We start from the raw sequence: 25,144 nt of genomic DNA, 5'->3' as shown, positions 1-25,144 counted from the left end.
TTTCTTCTGGATTGGTAGATATGTGCATCGCAAAAGTGGCTTTGAGTGTTGGCTCTCTCCTCTAGGTTATTATTTTCTCTGAGATTTTTGCCCAGTAATTCCTCTCTATCATGTTAGCTCTGATGCTTTACAAGATTGTAATCCAGGATTATGTTTCAATCCAGGAATTTTGTTAAATAGTTGTCCTCAGTAGGTTGGGTTAGAATTACCTAGTCTGCCATTCCCGGAAAACATTAAACAATGTTATGTCTCATTTAATTCTGATGGTATCTTCACTGGCTACCCTGGGAGATTATTATTATATTAATTAACCAAAGCAAAGACAACCAAAGGCTCGAAAAGTGCCAAGCAGCATGCTGTGGATTCATGTATATATTCTTTTACAGGCCCTCCATGCAAGGACATGCCAAAAAGAGACAGGGTAGTTCCTGAACTCAAAGTTGTTAGGGTCCAACTGGAATGACAAAGGATAAGGAAAATAGAGAAAAATAACAATGTAAGAATAACACAATAATATAAGAAGTGTCAAAGGCATACATTCACTTCAGAGACAGAAGAGTCGCCATGGGGCTAGAGTAAAGAGAAGGAGAGGTGGCTTGGGCAGTGGGTCTCTTTTGTAGTGACAGAGACTGGCATTTTAGAAAAGGCTAGTGCAGTAAGATGAGGTGAGCACAAAGAGAAAGAATCAAGATACAGAACCCAAAGCTTTGTGTCTAGGAGGTAGACATGCTTATTTATACACACATATACATATTTAATTGCCTTAGATTATTTACTCTTAAAAAATTTTTCTTTGTCTCTTTGTGTACCAAGAAAGATGATGTCCTTCCATTAGCTCACTTGAACATAGGTGACATATATTTAAGACCTGGCCTCTAAACCCCCACATCAATGAAATCAAATGGAAACTTTGCCACTGCTTCCTATATTTCCCATTCCCTTTTTATTGTATTTTAATTACCTTGGTTCATCTTCATTGCCAACTGATCCTAACTAAGATGCCCCTGATTACCTCTCCACCTTGTCCTGGGGCCTTACCACCCAGGTGAGGAAGGGTGGCAAGATCTCCCAGTGAAAGTCAGACACTGGCCTATGGTCTGCTTGTTAATCGTATATAAATAATTAAGTTCATAAACTACATTATCTGAATAATCTCTATGAGACAGTGCTTGCTGTCCAACTGAAATACAATGCAATCCACAGATGTAATTTAAAATTTTCCAGTAGCCACATTAAGAAAAGCAAAAAGTGGCTGGGCACGGTGGTGCCTGTAATCCCAGCACTTTGGGAGGCCAAGGCAGGAGGATCACCTGAGGTGAGGAGTCAAGACCAGCCTGGCCAACATGGTGAAACCCCATCTTTACTAAAAATACAAAAATTAGCTGGGCGTGGTGGCACGCATCTGTAATCCCAGCTAATCAGGGGGCTGAGGCAGGAGAATCACCTGAACTCAGGAGACGGAGGTGGCAGTGAGCCAAGATCACACCACTGTACTCCAGCCTGGGTGACAAGAGCAAAACTTCCTGTCAAAGTAAAGATAAAAAAAAAAAAGGCAAAAAGTAGTATTAAATTAATTTTAATAATGTGCTTATAGAATCCAGTATATCCACAATAGCATTATAGTTTTAACATGTCATCAATATAAAAATTAAGTATGAACTTCACACTTACCATATACCTCAATTTGGACGAGCCATATTTAAAGTGCCCAATAGCTACATGTGGCTAGTGGCTGCCATATTGGAAACTGTAGCTTTGAGAGATTATGCAAAGGAAACAAAAAATCTAGGCTTGAGCTTCTTTTTCATCAAGAAAACTATTGTACTTTACTGTCTTAAATTTCAAAACAGTGACCTAATTTTCACCAGCAGTAGCCTGCTCACACAGAACTTAAAAGAGGTATGTACACATTAGCGTTTCAGTAAAGCATTTCTTAAAAATACGAAAATTTCAAACATACTTTTTCGTATAAAAACGAACAAAACCTCAAAGATAAAATAAAAACGAAGAAATATAAAATCCTGCCTTCTTGGATCAATATCACTGGCTCTATCCAAATTGTCAGCGCTGCTGGGAGGTATCCCAGAAGAGACCACTTAGTCCAGCCTGCTCTTCTGATCTCATGGTCAGGCAGAACTCTCGAGGATGGAATTTAAGGGAGGAACACAAACACGAGTGCTATCATTTGAAATCTAGAGACTGCAGACTTCTAGCCTTGATTTTATTCCCATCGGTTCCCCTTCTTCTCAGTTGGCCAGTTATGTCATGATTCTTAGTTATTAACTGTTTTGAACCCTAAGTCTTTTCAACAGTGAAAAAGAGAATACCCGTTTTACTGTACTGTGAGTATACTGTGGTTTGGTGACAACATAGATCACGAATGCCTAGTATGTGCCTGGCACATGGCAGAGCAGAGGTGCATGGGTCAAATCTCAGCTTTGCTATATTTTATGTTATCTGGGGGAAAATTATCTTTGGTAAACTCAAATCAATCACACGTCAACTCAGATGAAAAATAAAAAACATCTGGTATGTAATAAATGTAAATTCCTTTTTGCTTCCTTTGAATTATCTTTGTATTCCTAAGCCCTTTTGAAGATAGGGATCTGTGGTAGATTACTGCTGATATGCTACATAGATTCCTTGGGAGGCCTTTTATTGTTATTCTACCCCACCCCACCTCAATATCCCCATACTTACATGTTTACCTTTAATGGGCTGTATCTGTGCCTCCCTCTATGGACTTTGGGCTACACTGAAAACTCTGTGCCTAGCACTAGAAGAAAGCTGAAAGTGACTAAGAAATGTGAAAGCTGAGTTCTCTTCATAGAGTCTGGGCAAACTCTATTGGTGTAATTTACACTCCAGAGCCCCCCTAGAAGACCAGGCTGAAGTTAAAACTTCACTCAACATCAAACTTGTCTTTTTTCCCTTCCTTGTCCTGTTTTCCTCACTTCCTCACTGCTTTCTCAAAGCCCATCCTGTATAAATCACCAGCACACAAAACCTTGTCTCAGCGTCTGCTAGACGACCTGATTCAAGGCCAGGCTTCAAATTGTCTTCACACTTGTATCCCCAAACCAGCTGACTCTGCAGGCATTCAGTATCTTTTTTTGGGGTGTGGGGTGGATGGTATTCAAAAGGATATTTACAGTGAGCTGCTAAGAGTAAAAACGTGAAGGAAGTGTAAGGGCTTTACCTAGGGTTGCCAGCTGTTTGAAGTGGAGGCAAGCACTGGGCTGGCCCAGGAGATCCAGCCGGTGGTACAGCAGCTTGCTGCTGGGAACAGTGTTGAGGTTCTTCAGTTGTTTCACAGGTATTTCTGGTTGTATCACCACAATACACAGAATAAAGGAAGTGTCTTGTACCTGTAAAAATCAATAAAGAATTTCTAACCTAGAAAATGAGAGTTCCATGGGGACAGGGACTTTGCATACATTATTTTCTGCTGCCTTTATCTTCTATCCTCACATGGAAGGTGTTCATTAAATATATGATGAATGAATGAAGACATGAGGACAGGGTGATAGAAGGTATCTAATTTTATATTTTCTGTTTTCTCTTCTTGTTGAGGAGACTTGAAGTATGTAACAGAAAATCATGGGGCTAACAATAGGATAAGAAAAGAGTCCCTTTGAAACTGTGACCCTAGCCTTTTCTTGCTAATGTGAGTTAATAAGCACAAGCTAGAACAGAACATAATAATACAACATTTATTTCGATTTAGATTTGAAATGCACTTAAAAATACATAATTGGTTTTGCAATAAGTGTTCTGAGAATTGACTATTTTTCAAGCCAGTAGTGAATTCTCACTTTAAAAGAAAGGACTGAGGAGCAGCCAATACAGAATCAAGTTCATTCATTCTATTCCAACTACTGCTTTCTCTTGTCCTGGTTGGAAATGACCAACATCACTACTTAAACTCATGAAAAACACAAATCCTATGGCACCCCTGCAGAGTCGGCCTGATTTGTCATTGCAGACCATCGTAGGCAAGTGTGCCATAGCTTAAAAAGTAGTCTAATTTATTAAGCTCATATGCAGAAACAGTAGTATTTCCAGATTCACTTTGTGCCTAGAAATGGATGCTTCAACAAAATTTAGTGGGGACAATTCCACCACAGAATCAAAAGCCAATCTACCTAGTTCTAGCCACTTGATAAAGACTTAAAAGTAAAAGAAAGCCAAATTTCTCAATTATTATCCTATTATATTAGAAGAAAGATAGAACCTATTTAAAGATGGTTTATAAATAAATGAAGAGGCTGATGACTAGCAAAATCAGAACTAAAGAACAGTGCCTTATAAAGCAGCCCATGTGATTTACTTAGTGAAGTAAAAGTAAAAGATAAAGGAGAAAATTTTAATAGGTAGGTTAGAGTTAAGTGAAATATAGGATTTGTGAGGATGGTTGCAGACTCTTCAACACAGAAGCAATTTGTATCTTCCTGGAATTGCTTTCAAGTACTGGTGGCAAAGATATTCACTTAGATTAATAAATTTAATCCTCTTCCTCCATTCCCCAAATTATAAATTGACAAGGTGCTCTGAAGTGGCATTTACTATTTTCTCTCTTTTCAATCTCACAGTCATCCTTTAAGTTTGTCTTCCTATGTTGTGTGTTCCAAGGAACCAAAAGACAAAACCCTACCAGAATGACTAGAATACAATTTTATAATTGGGTCTATTCTCTAAGAGAAAAATAAAGTTACCGTAAGCTTCTAAAAGTAGCACTTCATAAACAGCTCTTAGGAAAGTGGATTTCAATATAGGTCTTTCTGTCATGTTCTGAGCTGAAAGAAATAGTCCCTACATTAAAAGGAACTCTATTTCTAGAAGAGCTCTCTATGGGTTGGGAGTGGGTTTTTTTCACTGATTATAACATGGGATCCATGTTTTGAAGTGAAGCAGGCCTGTGTAACATGGGAACATGTGAATACCTTCTAATAGTCAGTACTTCTATCAGAGCAAACAGCCTCCTAAAATGCTAAAAAATGCACTTGGGTTACTCAGTGACAGGGTAATCTCTTAATGCTGCTAACACAATCTCTCAAGTTACATTTAAATTAATTCAGCGAAATAATCCCTCAATATCTACTATATCTATGAGTGTTAAGCAGTTTAGCCAATTGTCCTCAGGATAAGCTAACTCTATTTGGATTATATTAGAAGAAACCATTTTACTTTTTAGGACAAGATGAGTTATCTACCCTCCTCCCCAACAAGTAACTAAAGAGATCTTAAAAATATTTGCCCTTATTACTGGGTAACCAGCCTAGCATTTTTTTTCAAGTCTCCAATCTCATTATTTATTATCTCCTTAAGTTTTCACTTACAGTGATCTGCTCAACCATTTTAGAACTTGGAGAAAGCTAACACTGCTACCTGAAGTGACTGCATGATTACTACCTCGAATCTGCCTAAGGAGAATAACCAGAATTTACTAGGATCACTGAAGAAAACACAGTAACATTGAGGCTCTTTACTGTACCAAGAAAAAAAAACACACTAACATTGAGGCTCTTTACTGTACACAGATGCCTACATTTCCTACTTTTCCTTTTAATGCCAACAACCATGAAGATATTTTCCCAGGATGTAACTGAGTTGCTTTCAATCAGAATATGCTGGAGGTAAACAATCTCTAATTTCAAGCACAAAAGTCTGTTTTCTAATTTGATGACTGGTTCACCCTCACCCTTTCTGATATTAAAATTAAATAATTTGTCTTTAAAAATGATATAAACATAAGGGCAGATGGTGCTATCATTCTAAAGAAAAATCTGAAAATGAATCAGTTAAGAGAATTTCAAAATAGGCTTTGACCTTCCTCAAATGTGTATTACCAAACAACAAACTACCAGTAGAATTAGGCTTGTAAAAGTTAAGTTTCTCAAATAGTTTCATTTATTAATTTGTTTGCTTCATTTGCATTTTAGTAATTGCTACTGCAATAGTGATACTTTAAGAACCAAACAAGAAGGTTGGAAGAGACTCCTGCCTAAATGCATTCTGGCTACTTCCAATTCCTGTCTTTCCTGATCCAACTGATAAAGGCACAGACACTGTGTCGAGTTGCTCTTTGACTGTCTGCATCTACCACTAGGCTCGATGCTCTATGAAGGCAGAGAGAGTATCAATCTTCTTTATCCTTCTTAGTATACAGAAAATGTTCAATAAGTAGTTTGTAAAGGGATGATTACATGAATCTATTTGGAGTCAACAGGTTAAACATCAGATTTGTCCATCCAAGAAAAATCTCATGCATGACTGCATTTTATGTTCAGTGATTAAAATTTGATGATAAAAATAAAAGTCCACTCCCCTTTTGGTCAGTTATGGTATTTAGGGTCCTTCAACAGCACTGCTATGTTAATTGGGAAGGAAGAGGGGAGAAAAGAAACACAGGTAATGTGAACAGTGTGTGTTAGATCTGCTTTCTCTGTGATTCCTTGAAGCCTGGTGCCTGAATGAATCTGCTAAGAGAAAGCAGAAATGGGTGCCACAAGTTTATGGCCAAACTATCGATCTGCTTGTGTTGAACACGAATAATCCAATTTCTAATCTAAGATTTTCTTTTCCTTAGAGAATGTCAGAGGGTACTTATGCTTTCACGTCTCCTTTTAAACTCCCAACCTCCACAATTTGAGTTGAACTGAAAAAATCCAACTGGATGTAATCGAAATGTGCATTAATAGGGGAGTGTTTAGAGAAATTTGGGTCATCCACACAATGCAATACTATATAGCCATTAAAGCCATGTGTGAGCATATATACACACACACACACATATATATGCCTGCCATTAAAGCTGTGTGTGAGCATATATACACACATATATATGCCTGCCATTAAAGCCGTGTGTGAGCGTATATACACACACACACATATATGCCTGCCATTAAAGCCGTGTGTGAGCGTATATACACACACACACATATATATGCCTGCCATTAAAGCCGTGTGTGAGCGTATATACACACACACACATATATATGCCTGCCATTAAAGCCGTGTGTGAGCGTATATACACACACACACATATATATGCCTGTCTGTATATACACATTTTCTGGAAATTGATCTAAGTGGCTACTTATGGGGAATGGAAAGTTAAAGGAAGGAAGGAAGTGGATAGTTTTGGCGCTATCATGGCTCACTGCAGCTTCAACCTCTCAGGCTTAACCAATCCTCCTACCTCAACCTCCTGAGTAGCTGGGAATACAGCATGTGTCACCACGTCTGGCTAATTTTTACATTTTTTATAGAGATGAGATTTTGTTATGTTGTCCAGGCTGGGCATAGTTTACTTTCTGCTTTCTATCCTTTTATATGGTGTGATGAATTCATCATGAACAATTATGAGTTTTATAAACAAAAAAGGAAAAAATAATTACACAACATCTGTGGAATGTCTTCTTTCTCAATCACTTTAAAACTTGGTTAGTCACATTCTGAGACACAATATCAGACCCAAGTGCCACCCCCTGCCCGAGAATTCCCATATGAACAAGAGCACTGCACCCTGTAGCTCTTCAAGCAAAAACAACTTCCTCTCACTCACCATCTTCCAGGCATAGCTAACATTGTAGGCTTCCTTTCCAGTTTCTCTCAGCTTGTTTATGTGCCAAGACAGGGATGAGTTCACAGGGACTGCGATAATCTGGCTGCCCAGAGGGAGGCTGTGTTGGCAAACAGAATTAAATATTTCAGGCAAAAGAGAAAATTAAGCACTTAATTAAAGGCAAGGAAGAAGCTGTGAGCCAATGGCCACCTCCTGATTTTGAATACCAATGAAACTCATCAGTTTTGAAAGAGATAATGTGAGATTTTCAATTTCGTAAAAGCATTAAGTCAGCTCTGCATTAAAAACATTCCTTACTCTCCATCCTTGCTCCCCAACTCTAATTCTTTCCAGAGACTAACTTGTCTCAAATCGCTCAGTCGTTAATTTTCAACCAATGAGCACAAAGACTCATTCCTCTACAGGTTACCATCTGCCAAAATAATGTATCACAGTTGGAAAAAATCCAATCTGTTTTTTATTTTAAGAAAAAACAATGTATAAGATTGTGCTGTCAACTTGGAATGGACGCTACTTTGCCAGGCTATTTTTTGGCAAATGCAACAAAGCTGGTCCTCAACTTAGCCTTTTATTTTGCCAATATTTTTCAATTTGGTATCATTGGAACTTTTTTTTGAAAATGAGATGAAATATATCTGATTTTACAATGAAAGTCAATGTGAACACAGAATTTGATTTACAAGACATTATCCTCAAATGATAGTTCCAAGAGACCTTATCTGTGATACAAAGTGAGCAAAATCTTGGGTGCTATTCTTATGGAAATATTACTGAGAATACTTTCGATAACATTAAAATAATTTATACACTTGTTTTACACTTTATAGTAAATACTCGTATGTGGCTTTGATGGGTCCCATTCTCAGGGAAAAAGAATCCTATGACCCTCACCTTTTTCTTACCTGAGGATATTTTGCCGAACTAATTCAAATTTTGGAATATTTTCATAATGTATGATGTCAGTATGAAGTGGGGGCTCTGATAATAAATATGGCCTGGTAAGAGATGGGTGCATAAGTGTATATCCTGCAATAAGAAAACAAAATGCATGTTAATAAGAAACATGTTGTAGGAAGTTCTGAATCACTGTTTTGAAATATGGGGTACTCTGGGCTGGCTGCCCAATATTCAACTTCTCATTGTGCAACTCACCAGTCCAATAAAAACTGAACCTGTTTTATATGTGCTTATATAAAACTCTTGCAGCGTGGAAAGATGTCTTAAATTATCAAACATCCGTCTAATCAAGAGTATTTTGGAGGTATTGGTTGTTTCGTTGTTTTATAAAACATTCTAATCTACCACATAAATCTTAAGTAAATCTAAGATGACAATTTAGTAAAAAAAAGATCCAAAGGATGACATTCTTTTTTTGTTTCTTTAACTTCTTTTAACTTTTTAACTTCAGGGGTACACGTGCATGTTTATTATATAGGTAAGCCTGTGTCGTGGGGGTTTGTTGTACAGATTATTTTGTGATCCAGGTACTAAGCATAGTACCCAATAGTTATTTTTTGTGCTCCTCTCCCTTGTCCCTCTTTCCACCCTTAGGTAGCCTCAGTGTCTGTTGTCCTCCTCTTTGTGTCCATGTGTTCTCATCATTTAGCTCTCACTTATAAGTGAGAACATGCGAACATACAGTATTTGGTTTTCTGTTCCTGAGTTAGTTTGCTAAGGATAATGGCCCCCAGCTCCATCTATGATCCTGCAAAGGACATGATCTCATTCTTTTTTAAATGGCTGCATAGTATTTCATATGTACCACATTTTCTTTATCCAGTCTACCACTGAGGGGCATTTAGGGTGATTCCATGTCTTAGCTATTGTGAATAGCACTGCAATGAACATACAGGTGTCTTTATGGTAGAACGATTTACATTTCTTTGGGGGGGGTGTGTGTGTGCATATATATATATCCAGTAATGGGATTGCTGGGTCGAATGGTAATTCTGTTTTCATCTCTTTGAGGAATCATCACACTGCTTTCCACAATGGCTGACCTAATTTACATTCCCACCAAGAGTGTTCAAGTGTCCCCTTTTCTCGGCAACCTTGCCAGCATCTGCTATTTTTTGACTTTTTAATAATAGGCATTCTGACAGGTGTAGGATGGTATCTCACTGTGGTTTAGATTTGCATTTCTCCAATGATCAGGGATACTGAGATTGTTTTCATAGGCTTGTTGGCTGCATTATTTCTTCTTTTGAAAAGTATCTGTTCATGTCAAAGGATGATATTCAATGTGTCATTCAATCCTCCAGTCTAACTTCCTGATTTACAAATAACTGTTCCCTACCCCTCAAAGAACACAGAAACACATGTGTAATTTGGAGATCCACTCTGCCATCTTTATGGTGTTCTACTACAAATGAGCAATCTTAGTCACAATGCTCTTCTTTACACTATAATTTTTCTATTTTGTTTGTAGAATATCTATACCTTATTTTCTTTAGGTTTCTAAAAAAGTATTCTTAGGATGAACATTTAGCAGATTACCTTTGTCGTCTATGAGAAAAGTATAGGAAGCCAAAGAGTCTTGGTAATACGTCACGTCTTCAAGAATATAAGCCAGATTCACGTCCACACCTACAATTCCCAGAAGTAGGTTTCCAAAATAACAGGGTTTACTCACAGTCATTATCAAACCTATGGGTTAAAAACAAAATAGATCTAAAGAATAGCAGAGAAGGAATTGGACGAAGACTGGCACTGTGCTCCGGTGAATCATGAAGGCTTCTACCAGCTGTCTCCATTTTGTTTGGAAGAAAAGTTTCCCATGTGGTCCAGTAATCAAGCACTGCCTTTGCAGACAGCGTAATAAATGAGTTAGAGTGGGAGGGAAAGAGTGATCTTTGGCAGCTCAGATAGCGCAGTTAATTCAAATGGAAGCAATTTCTATGTTTTCCACTACTTTTTCACCTAAAAAGATAAGATATTCTAGATCAGTGCAAAACATCAGCAGCACTAAATACTTTTTTCTATTTCGTGAAGTAGGTAGATTCAGCTGAACTTGAAAGATCAACGGACAATGAATCTAAAAATTGTACTTATAGTCCAGCTGTACCCCTTTTGTATTGTACAGGTGACATTGGATATAACTTCTCCGAGCCTTGGTTCACACATCTGCTTATTTTTTTTAATTTTAATATTTCGAGATGAGGTCTCACTCTGTCACCCAGGGTGGAATGCAGTGGTGCGATCATAGCTCATGGTGGCCTCAACTGCCTGGGCTCAAGTGATCCTCCCTCCTCAGCTTCCCAAGTAGCTGGGATTACGGGGATGAGCCACTGTGCCTGGCTCACACACCTGTTTAAAGGATACAGCATTAACTGCTTTACTGATTTCTAGGAAATGTTAGATCAAAAGAGACTATAGATAAACGAATGCTTAAAAGGTATTTTTACTATACCCCATTAATGCATCCTTTAAAGAAAGGTGAAAATAAGGGGAAAAAAACTTAGAAAGGTACAGTATCTGAACATACAGAACTTCAAGTAGCTGAAGGAGGAATTAAGTTTCCAAAGGAATGTATTTCCAGTCATTCAGGCCAGGAGTTCCTACATTTTTATGTAAGGGGTCAGATAGGAAATATTTCAGGCTTTGTGGGCTACACAGTCTCTAGTGCATAATTTTTCCTTTTTTTTTTTAAATAACCTTTTCAAAATATAAAGACCGTATTTAGGTAATAGGCCATGAAAAACAACAACAACAACAACAATAATAGGATAACTAGGAAAAGAGCAAAGCACACAGGAGGAAAATGCAGAAACAGAGGGTGCTGATGGTGGGTCAATGCATGGCCCTGCGATCGAGACACCTGGTTTCTCCTCGTGGTTTCCCTGCTGAGTTGGGTAAGTTGTACTACGTCTTGGAATGAGTCTCTCCATATATCAGATGGGGTGCGGGGGTGAGATAAAATGATCTTTACGATCCCCAACAATTATACAACCCTATGGCTCTAAAGAAAACTCTAAACAAAAAGATGGATTGTTTATCTTTATCTTGATTTTGTGTTTTCCTGTGCTTGATGTCATGTTGATGTCTATCAGCCTATCAGAAAGCCATTCTTCTAGAAACATCCAGCAAAGGGATTAAACACTCCTGAAGGCTTCTACAAAGAATGAGCTTCTACACAGAGAATTGCATATGATGTCCACTTGAGGTATTATCGAGTTGCTATGGTTGCATAGGCCAACTAAATGCATCATTTGGTAAGAAGAAGTGGACACATCACTGAAAAAGCTTCTGAAGTCATGCAATGGGTCTCTATTTTGGTTTCAAAAGCATTTTTTTAAGCAGTTCATATTTAGAATGCTATCTGTTTTAAAACGTTTTAAAATAACAGGTATTTAAGAAGGTTTTAGAAATGCATTTTGGAGAAGGTTTTTCCCAGGTCTCCCAGGATAAATAGGTTGTAAGCGGCAGGAGCAGGCTGAGAGCACCAGCATGGAGACAGAGGTCACAATCTGCCCGCCACAGTCCCCTGAGCTTTAGTCTAGGATTAAAGCCATTTTCATAGATCAGTAAAGTACAACAGAAATACTCAGTGACTGAGATGCCTGTTCGCTTCAAATTTCTATTCTTCTCTGGACAGGTTGAGAACAAAGTCTTAAAAAAGAAACACAATCTTACTTTTCAATTATCAACTGGGACAGAAGACTCTTGATCCCATTATGGCAAATAAAGTATGCTAAGCTCCTGTTATACTGACAAAATCCTCAATCACTCTCTCTGCTTTAACCTAAAGCACATAGATTTACTGTTTAAAAAGAAATATGTTCAGTAACTGATATTTTAATCTGTGTAGGTTTTGAACTACAGTCACATAAACATGGGTTTCCCTAGAATCAAGCCTCATGTCATGGAGTTCGAGGATGTGTCACTCAATAATTCTAGGGACTGAAAAGACAGACACACTCCAGCAGAGGAATTCAATAGGTCTGTGAACCAATCACTGAAATCCACGGCACAGGATTCATAACACAGGCCCCAAGGAGTAAAATTTGGATGGTATCAGGCAACAGGTGGCCCAATTTCTACATGTGATTTGGTTTAAAGCATTCAGGGTAAATCCAGCTCTCTGGATTTAGGAGGGAGTCCCACCCTACCTGATACCACTATTGATAATAGAATTTGGCTATATAAACTTCTGAGTTTGTGAAAAACTGGATTTCTACATCTTTTGTCCCTTTCACACAGTATTAACAGGAATTACTGATTTGCCTTTCTCTTCTCAGACTTACAAGCTTACTGACGGTAGGAGGTGAGACTCACTCATCACTGCCTGGCACAATGCTTGGCTGGCACTCAGTAATGTAGGCTACATGCATAAAAGGTAACTTGGAATTAAGACTTCATGTTTTCACTAAAAAGGGAAATAACCTTGTCTAAAAGTGGGAGTTTCTAGTCTATATACATGTGTAGGCCCTGACAGTAATAGGAGTGATTTTAAAAAGTGAGGCTGGGCATGGTGGCCCACACCTGCACTTTAGGAGGCAAAGGTGGGAGGATTGCTTGAGGCCAGGGGATCGAGGCTGAAGTGAACTATGATCACGCCACTGCACTCCGGCCTGGGTGAGAGGGAGAGGCCCTAGCTCTTTAAAAATAAAAATTGAGATATAACGGCAGTTGGCTTATTTCTTCCTTATAGAAAGAGAATGTCTACCTAGTTTCTAGAAAACACCTTCTCTATAGGCTTGTTACTTTTTACACGAGTTTAAAAAAAATTCATATTTGTGAATTCATATTTGTTAGTTCCTAGCTAACAAAACATAAATATAATATCTCAAATGGCAATGGTGCCTGTCTGGCTAATAATTAGCTACTTCTTCAATTTTCTTCTCTGTCAAGGAAGGAGAGAGGGGAGGATATAGAGAAAAGCGTGGAGGAGGGAAAGAACGTGGAGAAGTAAAAGAAAAAGATCACGCGTTTACTGAACATATACTGTTAGGCATTGTTCTAGATGTTTTATTATTATTGCATTTAATCTTCGCAACTGCCTTGAGAGAAATGTTGTATTTTCTGTTATATTTTCCAGATTCTATTTCATAGGTCAGGAAATTGAATCCTGTGAAGGTTCAGTACTTTACTCAACATCCTGTTATGGGTAACTTAGGCATCAGGATGATGGCGACGCTGATGTTAGTAATAATAACAATGACAACAACAAAGGTAAAATACATTTAATAAATGAAATAAAAACAGTAATTATAATTGAATGGTATGCCGGTCATGTGTTATCATATATTTTATAATATCTAGGTAATCCTAGATTAACTAGATAATGACAGGTCATATATGTTATCTAGTTAATCCTAATCTGAAAGATTTACTATCCCATTTTACAGGTGACCAAATGGAGAATTAACACCATTAAATAACTTACCAAGGACAACACCTCAAGTGGAAGAGTGGAATTTGAAAGCCCATCTGAGGCCAGGCCCGTGTTTGTGCCATGATACCGCGTTGCCTTGTCTCAGGCTGAATCCTCGGCACTTCTGAGTTTCATTTCCCATGTGCCATGATATAAAGCTACTCTTTAGTCCTAATTCACAAACTTCTGGATATTTGAGAACCCTCACATAGCCTCCCCAGAGGATATATCCATTATGTGTACTCTGGCCAGGGTAATAAGGAAAAACCTGGGCTGGGGATTTCTGCTGTACAGTACAGAGCTATAAGACAGGTGGCAGGGGTGCTAAGAAATCCTATGATCCTGAGAAAGAGGTGCCCATTTCTATCCACCCAATTCTTTTCCCCTTCCTTTAACAGGAAGTTTATGCAAACTCACCATCTCCCATCTCATCAGAGAAGGGGAGGCTGAAGACAGCTTCGTCAATCATCCGGTTGGGAAGGTTTGTGTAGAACCTGCCCACTGTGGTCTCCAGGTTGCTCAATTGGTTCAGCACCATCATGCTGCCCTTAATCACAGGCAAGGCCGTCCGGTCTGGCACACCGTACTTCCCTGAATTCTGTTCAGCTAGATCCCTCAGAAAAGCCAGCTCTTTCAAACCAGTCACCCCATCTAAAATGGAAAGCCGAGAGAAGACCACGGAAAGCAAAATGGTTTATATTCATTCAACCTCTTGCCATTTAGATCAAATACAGGCATGGATGAGGTCTTGGAATACCAAAGGGGTTTTTGCAGAGACCACGTGGACTCTGGACACAAATACCAGTTCCTGCTGAGGAAACAAAGCCTGAGGCATGGTCTTCCCTGAGATAGTCAAGAGGGGAAAGGGACTCTTCACAGGGCAATGATGAAAAACATATGCGTAAATAAAGGAGTCCCATTCAGTAAGAATGTGTTCTCCCCATAAGTTAATTATAAAATGAAAATTCATTTCTGCATTTAATATTTAAAAAGAAAAGTAATAATTAACACATCTGCATTTAATTTAATGTAGTAGATGAAACCATAAGAGTTTTAAAGGATAGAGGTTTATCCTTTCATTCCTTACTTCTTCACCTATAAAACCACTTGCCAAAGTCTCATGCAACTAAATGAAAGAATTATGGACTGCATTTACTGATGCTTCCAAACCCTGTTTCTTTAAGCTCATTTTAATTATAAACATATTCATACTTGATATTGTTAAGATAATACTGAATTTGATTTATTTAATATAATTTTTTTACATTTAGAGGGTTTTGAAAACTTTGTACAAAATTTAGGCATACTGGGAATGTATTGTTCTATAACATCTGTAATTTATAGCACAAAAATAAATGTAATACTTTTTTTTCTTTAGTTTGCTATTGTTGGAACATAGTCAAAAGGATTAGAAACTGATTGCATATGGGCACTGTTGTAAACGAATTCAAAATGATTTCAGCCACTACTGAGGTTCTACCACTTCATTTTAAAAAGGTTTTGTCTCATGTTCCTGAAGATTTCAATAGCAAACCATGAACTATTCAGTCATTAAAAAGAATCTGAAGCTTTCATGGTTCATCTACCACATACGTCTTTAGCATTTCTACATAGAGAGTGTACATACTTCTAGCACTGGAAGTCCACTTCTAAAATCATGGCAGAATAAAATAAAAATTAATTTCTTTCCCCCACCCCCTACCTTTTTTTTTTTTTTTTTTGAGACAGAGTTTCCTTCTGTCACCCAGGCTGGAATGCAGTGGCGCAATCTTCGCTCACTGCAACCTCCACCTCCTAGGTTCAAGCAATTCTCATGCCTCAGTCTCCCAAGTAGCTGGGATTACAGGTATACACCACCATGCCTGGCTATTTTTTTTTTGGATTTTTGGTAAAGATGGCATTTCACCATGTTGACCAGGCTGGCTTCGAACTTCGGGCCTCAAGTGATCTGCCCCTCTTATCTCCCAAACTGCTGGGATTACAGGTGTCAGCCACCATGCCTGGCCTATCATTTCTTTCTTAAAACACATTATATTTAAATAAACTTGACTTTTGCTCCACGCATGCAATACTAAAGGAAAGGAAAAAATATCTGGGCCAAATTAAGTCAGAATCAGATTATTGTTCCCTTTGCATGGCACAGAGCTGAGATGGAGAGTGAGGGGTACACTCCAGAGTAAAAGTTAACACCAAAGACATGATTGGTACCTGATCTTATATCCTTGAGAAGCTCACAGAAGTAAAACAATAAAAGAAGAAAACTCAAGCAATAAATAAATTTCCCTTCTTTGTCATGTACTGCTTGAGTCTCTCAAAATGTAAAAGAAAAGTGACAAACAAGAATATCTACTAGGCAAAGAAGAGTAGCATGGGATGGAAGGTTATGGAGGATTGAGTATGAGGTGTTACTCCATCATGAGATTTTATGCAGCAGTGGCAGTAGGTCAGTAGGGTGGCTGATTGGTAAGTACGCTGGGTTGCCTATTATCAACATAGTCATGCTAGAAACTACATTTCCCAGGATCCTCTTCCCTAGTATGCTACCAGGTTAAAAGTGCAAAACGTGAGGGCTATATTGCGAGATTTGGGGGACAAAGAAAGAAGTGGTGAGAGACAGACACTGAGGGGCCAGAATGCTCCAGTTTGTCCTACTCTTCTCTGTGTTCAGCTCCCTTTCCCAGCTGCTGACCTGCTCACTGATAGCAACCCCAGGCATGTTCCAGATGCTTCACTGAGCATGCACGGGGGCCAGCAGCAACAAAAAGCCAACATCCTTCCATGGACTTCTACACCAGGTCTCCTAAGTGGTCTTCTGTGTTCCTAGCTTCCAGACTTCTCAGACTTCCCAGCAGGCCCCAACTTGGTTACTAAACTTTCTGAGATGTCAACTCCCCATCTTGGGTCTTTCATTTTTTTTTTTCCCACAATTTCTCCCAGTTTCTCCCACAATTGTGTGTATTCTAATTCTGACAATAAACTCTTCTTTAAATTTAATTTTTATGGGTACATAGCAGGTGTATATATTTATGGTATACATGCGATGTTTTGATACAGGTGTTCAATGTGTAATAATCATAGCAGAGTAATTGAGGTATGAACCACCGCAATCATTTATCATTTCTTTGTACTATTAGGAACATAAAACTTCTACTGTATTAGTTATTTTAAAATATATAATAAATTACTATTGACTATAGTCACCCTGTTATATTATCAAATACTATATCTTATTCATTCTATCTATTTTTGTTAGATAGAATGTAACCATTACCAATCAATACCCATTAACCATTTCCAATCCCCCCAACTTCTCTGGTACCCTTCCCAGTCTCTCATCCCCAGTAGTTCAAGTGTTTTATTTATTTTATTTTTATTTTATTTTTTGAGACAGAGTCTTACTCTACTGCCTAGGCTGGAGTGCAGTGGTGCCATCTTGGCTCACTGCAACCTTTGCCTCCCAGGTTCAAGCGACTCTTGTGCCTCAGCCTTCTGAGTAGCTGGGAATACAGGCATAGGTCACCACACTTGGCTAATTTCTGTATTTTAGTAGAGATGGGGATTCACCATGTTGGCCAGTCTGGTCTCGGACTCCTAACCTCAGGTGATCGGCCTGCCTCGGCATCCCAAAGTGCTGGGATTACAGGTGTGAGCCACTGAGCCTGGCCCAAGTATTTTAATTTTTAGCTGACAACAAATTCTTTATTCCAAGGTTCTCTTAGTCAATCTGTTTCCCTATTTGTAAGTAAGGTAAGTGTGTCTACTCTAGTGAACCACACGTAGAAACAGCATTCTGAGAAGGAAAGAGAAAACTGGCAGTGAGGATGTGTGTCTGGTTAGATTAAACGAGGAAAGATAAGAGAAAAGGATGCTGAGATGGAAATAACTAGAGATTCTAAAGTATGGAATTACTGGAACACAGAAAGTGTGTAAGAGACTCTGGTTGAAGAATTTAGGACCAGTGAAGGAATGGGTGGCAGCAAGGAAGTAAGGAAGCATCTGCCTGGGCAGACCTTCAAATCTAATGGAAGAGAAGCAATCCCTTCCTTTTGGGCCTCCTTACTCCTCTTCTATTGAATTTCATTCATCTTCTGTGTCTACCTATCTTCCTCACTGGGTCATAAGCATCTCGCAGACAGGAACTTTGCATAATACAGCTCTGAAACCTCAGTACCCTATGTTGTACGTGGTAGGTGGTCAGTAAATTTTATTTTCCTCCCTTCCTCCTTTTCTCCCTCCCTTCCTACCTCTCGTGAATGAAAGAAGCCAACACAAAAGAGAAAAGAGCAACAGGTGATCAGAGATGACACTGACGGGCACGTGCCCAGGCATCCTCACTCACCTCACATGCGTTCAGTCCTGTGCTAAGCGCTCAGAATGCAAAGAAAACTAAGACATAGTTCATGCCTGAGAAGTTCATATTCTTGTGGAAAGTGGAGGCGGGAGAGAGAGAGGACAGTATGTGAGCACCTTACTACAGTATAATGGGAGACATGCTTATCAGAATTAGGCACAAGGTGCCAGGGGACAAAGAGGACTGGACAGAGATCTGGGCCTGGATGGCAGAGCTCCACCTCTGAGCTATGCTGTCTGAGAGAGGAAACCATATAAGCTTTCATAAACTCCTTTCACCGGCTTTGAGGACCCATTCTTTTTTTTTTTTGTTTTTGGAGACGAGTCTTGCTTTGTCGCCCAGGCTGGAGTACAGCGGCGCGATCTCGGCTCACTGCAAGCTCCGCCTCCCGGGTTCACGCCATTCTCCCGCCTCAGCCTCCTGAGTAGCTGGGACTACAGGCGCCCACCACCATGCCCGGCTAATTTTTTTGTATTTTTAGCAGAGACAGGGTTTCACCGTGTTAGCCAGGATGGTCTCGATCTCCTGACCTCGTGATCCACCCACCTCGCCCTTCCAAAGTGCTGCGATTACAGGCGTGAGCCACAGAGCCCGGCCTTCGAGGACCCGTTCTTTACCAGGTACTACGTTAAGCACTTTCAACACAATCATATATTGCTTATTTATTATTACAACAACCCTATGCAGTAGATTTAACTATTTTTCATTTCACAGATAAAACTGCAGTCTAAAGAGATTAAGTAATTTGCCGTAAGCCACACGACTAGCAAATGCAGACAGCAGCTAAGGACCACTAGACGACAGCCTGTGTTCTCTCAAGTGTGGTCTAGAAAACATTTGGAAGAGAATCACCCTGGCCAATGAAGATTCCTGAACCCCTCCTAAGAGGATATGAATAAGAATCTGAGAGCAATGCCTGGAAATCTGCATTTTAAAGCCATTTCCCAAGGAATCCTTAGCACATCAGAATATGAGGCCCACTGTCCCTAAACCACATGGTTCTACATGGAAATTTTGCAGGTGACAAGAGAAACAAAAGATAGTAGGTGGGAAAGGCTGCTCAAGACCTGGCTTTTTTTTTTTTTTTCTTTTTTTTGAGACGGAGTCTCGCTCTGTTGCCCAGGCCGGAGTGCAGTGGCCAGATCTCAGCTCACTGCAAGCTCTGCCTCCCGGGTTTACGCCATTCTTCTGCCTCAGCCTCCCGAGTAGCCGGGACTATAGGCGCCCGCCACCGCGCCCGGCTAGTTTTTTGTACTTTTTAGTAGAGACGGGGTTTCACCATGTTAGCCAGAATGGTCACTTATCTCCTGACCTCGTGATCCGCCCGTCTCGGCCTCCCAAAGTGCAGGGATTACAGGCTTGAGCCACCGTGCCCGGCCTTTTTTTTTTTCTTTAGACAGAGTCTTTCTCTGTTACCCGGCTGGAGTGCAGCGGCGCAATCTCAGCTCACTGCAACCTCTGCTTTCCGGGTTCAGGTGATTCTCCTGCCTCAACCACGCCCAGCTAATTTTTATATTTTTAGTAGAGACAGGGTTTCACCACGTGGGCCAGGTCTTGATCTCTTGACCTCATGATTTGCCCACCTCGGCCTCCCAAAGTGTTGGGATTACAGGCGTAAGCCACCGTGCCCAGCCAAGACATGGCCTCTTAAACACAAGAGAAGATGGCCACTTTGAATACTGAGGGCAATGGGCCTGAAGATGTCATGGAAGAAAAGCAATGTGTTAATAGGCGGAGAGATACAATACGGCTAGAAAACAGTGCTGCACTCAGACTAGCGGACAGATAGAACAGCAGAAGGGGAAAAATGGAGTAGTAGCTTGAATTTGCCAATTTCTAAACCCTTTTACATTCTGTCATTCAATAGCAGCACAATCCATTTTAATGAGTGTTTACTGTACATTAAGGCTAATCCTCACAATAACACTGCAAAGTAGATAATGCTTATCTCCATTTTTCAGCTAAGGAAGCTGAGGTGGAGAAAGTGGCAGAAGAGGCTTCAGGTGGTGATTCTGTAGGAAAATGTGATATTCACAGGTCGGTAGCACAGAAGAATCTAGGTCAGTGCTTTGGCTTCCTGCAGCTTAAACCAATGAGATAAGTTAAAACCTTAGATAATCCTAGAATATGAAGAACTGAAAAGAAAAGGTGGGGCGGGGAGATGCTGTATAAAATCCTCTGCAAGACCATGCCAGTGGAGAAGAGGTTTAGAAACAAGCAGTTAGCTGGAGAGACAGATGAAGAGAAAGGAACCTCGTAACACGCCCTAAATACCAACATCAGGTAGAGAAAGAACTGCCTGGCTGCCTTTTCCCATAGCCTTCATCCAAGCACACTGTTATGATTCTTCTTCTTCTTTTTAAAGCAGCATACACTTAGAAGGATCTTTGATCTGAAAGGAAAATCTTGAAATACTACGTACCGTTCATGAGGGCATAGGTGAGAATCATTACGGAGTTGTTTAGAAAGCTATTTTCTTCATTGATGACTCGGAGAGTTGCTTTTTTATCTTCTTCCGAAGAGTCCTTTGATGTAATGCCAGCTGACAGGTAAATGATGACCATGTCTGTATCTAAGCAAAAACACATCAATTGAATGCTCTATTTGGATTCTGGCTAAAGGCAGCAGTTCAGTTTCCTGTTCATGTCCTTGGACTTCCCCACCTCGAGGACCTGCCTAGCCCATGGTTCCTAGTTCCTCCCATTTGATGCTGTGGCTTTCATCCTCCCGCTTCTGCCTTTCTTCCATCCCACCCTTTCTGGACAATGAGGCCACATTTATGCAGCATCGGGTAAGGATGTTCCACATATATTTACCAGATAAAAGGAGGTGATTTCCTTTAGGCACCCATGGTTATAGTAATTTAAGCCAATCCAAATGGAAATCTCTCCTGCCTTCCGAAACAGATGATGCAGAACGGGACTTATCCTTTCCTCTGTGATGCAGGAACACCACCATGAATGCTTGTTTCTTGAGGATCAGGCTTTAAAATGATGATTCTTTCAGGGCTCTTCAGGCACATAATGTTATTCGCTCCTGTACTAAATATCTCTAGGTAATTTTCATTGAAAAATCTCATCAGTAGAGCAGTGAAACATGGACTTAGAAGCCAGTTGACTGTGTTCAAAGCCCAGCTCTGCTACTTACAAGCTGCATCTGGGTAATTGAGGCAAATTTCTCAACGTTTCTACACCTAATTTTCTTTGTCTATAAAATGGGAGTAATGACAGGACTGACTTAATAGTGTTGCTGTGAAGAATAATTGGTTATTTTAAGTAAAGACTATCAGCAAAAAGGTGATGACAAAAAGAAGGTAAAAGAGAGAAAAAAAGAAACTACAACATACACACAAAATGAAAACAAAAACCATGCCATTGGATTGAAGTAGCAGCCCTGAGTTAGAATTGAAATTATTTTCCAAACAGGGCTGAGAGGTAGAATAACTGAGAGTTAGGTTGGTCCGGTAGAACTTCTGTCAAGTGGATTGACTGAAAAAAACAAAGGTGATAAATTTCCTACAATTAGAGATAAATAAGCAGAGGCTAAATGACCACAATAAAAAGAGGGAAGTCAGAGAGCTGGACTTTTATATCCTCTTTCTAATCTGCAATTCTTTGATTTAACTTATATGTATATGTGTTAAATATATATGTTAAATATGTGTGTATGTGTGTGTATGTGTGTGCTTATGTGTGTGTGTGTATGTGTGTATATATATCTGTATTAAGACTGAGTCTTGTTCTGTCACCCAGGCTGGAGTGCAGTGGCATGATCTCAGCTTACTGCAACCTCCCCCTCCAGGGTTCAAGCGATGCTCATGCCTCAGACTACTGAGCAGTTGGGACTACAGGCACGTGCCACTATGCCCAGCTAATTTTTTGTATTTTTAGTAGAGATGGGGTTTCACCACGTTGGCCAGGCTGGTCTTGAACTCCTGACCTCAAGTGATCTGCCCGCCTCTGCCTCCCAGAGTGCTGGGATTACAGGCGTGAGCCACCACACATGGCCTCAATATATATTTTTAGGACATTCTACATATTTTTTACTGAGAAATAAAAATCTATGTAATATGTTATATACTTATTTCTTCAGGTTTTGGTTATTGTTTTTTAGTTGAAGTTGCTCTAAAGTGACTGTGGCAGGCAACCTCAAACTTGGTCCCTTAGTGATTCCATGTCCTCCACATTCATTCACCTCCTGGGGTAGTTGCCTTCCTTGAGTGTGGCTGGATTTAGTGAGTCACTTATAATGACTAGAACGCAGCAGAGGTGAAGGAACATCAAGACCAAGACTAGGTTACAAAAAGACTGTGGCTTCTGCAAGGGGGGGCTTTCTCACTCTGAAGAAAGCCAGCTGGCAGGTTGTAAACAGTCCTATGGAGAGGCAAGGAACAGAGGCCCTTTGAACTGAAAATCCTGCCAGCACAAGTGTGAGTGAGCTTGGAAGCAGCTATTTCCCCAGCAGAACTTTGAGATGACAGTAGCTTTGGTCAATAGGTTGACTGCAATCTCAAGAAACTTGTAGGGCTAGAGGCACCCAGCTATGCCGTGCCCAGATTCCTGATGTACAGAAACTATGAGACAATAAAAATGTATTAAGCTACAGAATGTTGGAATAATTTGTTACACAGGAATAGTTAATGAATACGGTTACCCTTTAAAAAATTATCCTAATGGTGAAGACACAAAGCTTGAATTTCCTTCAGTTTACACATTCCCATTTTAGACTTAAGTATTCTTTATTATGCAGAATTGAACAGTTAACTTACAATGTATGAATGTCATAGACAACTGAACTTGACTCTAAGAAATAAATGCATTCAAAGTTCCTCTTATTTACTTCTAATACTTAATACCAATTTTGATACTTGAACATTCTCTAGTGAACATTAACTGCACATTTAAATTTCACTATTTAGTTATCAGAGATTAGGAAGTAAATGCTGTTGCAAAAAGAAAATCTACACATTTCAGGAAGATTCTTGTCTTAAATTAGATGTCAACAAACCAGATGTCAATATTTTTTCAAAGTTGTATATACAGTTCAGTAAATTATTTTATAAGGACCCTAAACAGTTCATTTAAACTTCAGACTGAAAAACACAAAAACAAAAATTGCTTGAGTCCCTAGTTGGGGGAAACATACAGATATAGATATAGGTATAGATATAGATATAGATATAGATATAGCATGAGGAGGATCTATGGTATGACACAAACCATCTGCTCATCGCAAAAGTACATGTGATAAATTCCTGGACACATTTAGGCTGACCTAAAAGAGAACCCTAGTGTCTGTTTTCTCACTTAGCCTTATGATTCTGCATAAAATACACTGTCATTTAGAGCTGTTTCTAGGGCAAAGGTCCATGTTTGGAAAGCCAGAAGGCTTGTAGCCCTTGAGCTCCTTTGGTAGCCAAGCACATTTTCTTTCCATTCCAACAATAAGACATACACTCTGTAAGTATCCCTGCTGGCTCTGCCCAACCCCTGACTCCATTCCCACCTTATCCTCAAGAACAATTGAGTTATTTTTCCATTCTTATCAGATCTGTCAAATTTGGTTTGATTTGTATTTTTAATGCATTGGGATATTCCCTTTTTAGTCACCCAGTTAGAGCAATTTTAGGGGAGAGTAATTATAGGGACTTGGTGTAGAGCAGAGATGCAGCATGTAACTGGAAGAAAATGTAATAGCTCTCCACTTGGTGAGTCTCTCTATAAGCCACCAGGCATGTCTTGGGGTCAACATCAAAAGGGGAAGAGCAACTCAAATTTGGGCTTCGCCCATACCATTAGGTCTCCACTCTTAACCATCTTTAATTGAGGTTCATTATGATCCTCAACTAATCAGCTCCAAAACAAATTCAGAACAAACAACTCCAAGGTGTTAATGCTGTCAGTTAAAGATCTACCATGAGACTGAAGAAAGGGTCAGAACTGGACAAAAGTTTTAGACTTTCTGGTTGGTACAAGGCAAATTAGTGTCAACCAACAATGATTTATGACATGTAGTTTATTTTTATATGGCTACCAATATGGGCATACTAAAGTGTACTTTCATGTACAGACTAACACTTGCAACGATCGTCAAGAGTAGGTCTTATTTATTTGAATAACCTCACAGGTGGCAACCAAAACAGGACCAGATATACAGCAGACATTAAATAATTGTCTGTAGAGTGAAGAGAAATAGTGATGTGTAGAGTTTACAATAGAATAAACTTCTAGGAAGTGTATACAGACCCCTCGCTATACTGTTGCCTAGGCCATGGCCATCTTTGGGCCTAAGGTCAACTTAGGACATCTAGGGTATCTAATCTAGTTTAGCTGGAGCTAGAAGTCTTATAGGAAACTGAGTATCATAATAATCACAGCAAATATACATTGGATATTTATGATGGAATCTTGGATATTATCATCCCTCCATTTACAGATTAGGAATCCAGGTCTGGAGAAAATAAAACAATATAGACAAATTCACAAGGTTAGAAAAATTTCAGAGCAGAACACTGGTTGAAATCCATAACCTGCATAACTCCTGGGCTATACAGCCTGAGAGTACCCTGGGACCGCTCCTTAACAAACTGGACAACGCTCATTCCTGAAGTTTTTTCTTCATACAAACTAATCTAGATTATTTTTTCTCTAAACTGTCAGTAAAAGCTATAAACTAGAGGCCAGTGAGCCTTAGATACATCTTACTACTTGGCCTAAAAAGGGCTCCTTTGAGTATTTAGAAAACTGTGCCTTCAAAATTTGTCCAAGTCTCTAATGGTCAATCTTCTTGCCATGTTTTTGTTTGCCAACATTAAGAAAAACAAATACAGAAA

At 39.4% G+C, this 25,144-nt stretch overlaps 1 protein-coding gene across 2 annotated transcripts in view; it reads right to left on the bottom strand.

The window, feature by feature from the left end:
- Positions 1–25,144, bottom strand: part of CACHD1 (cache domain containing 1) — a 228,708-nt gene that overhangs the window by 30,452 nt on the left and 173,112 nt on the right. For both annotated transcript variants that reach the window (XM_011985473.1, XM_011985474.1), the window contains exons 8-13: positions 20,735–20,884; positions 14,379–14,612; positions 10,085–10,234; positions 8,491–8,614; positions 7,568–7,685; positions 3,200–3,368 (exon numbers count right to left, since the gene is read on the bottom strand). In XM_011985473.1, coding sequence (XP_011840863.1) covers positions 3,200–3,368; positions 7,568–7,685; positions 8,491–8,614; positions 10,085–10,234; positions 14,379–14,612; positions 20,735–20,884 — 945 coding nt within the window. The remainder of the gene's footprint in view (positions 1–3,199; positions 3,369–7,567; positions 7,686–8,490; positions 8,615–10,084; positions 10,235–14,378; positions 14,613–20,734; positions 20,885–25,144) is intronic.

Source organism: Mandrillus leucophaeus, unplaced genomic scaffold (assembly GCF_000951045.1).
Source record: "Mandrillus leucophaeus isolate KB7577 unplaced genomic scaffold, Mleu.le_1.0 Scaffold284, whole genome shotgun sequence".
Taxonomy (NCBI): domain Eukaryota; kingdom Metazoa; phylum Chordata; class Mammalia; order Primates; family Cercopithecidae; genus Mandrillus; species Mandrillus leucophaeus.
This window is presented reverse-complemented; position numbering and strand designations above follow the sequence as displayed.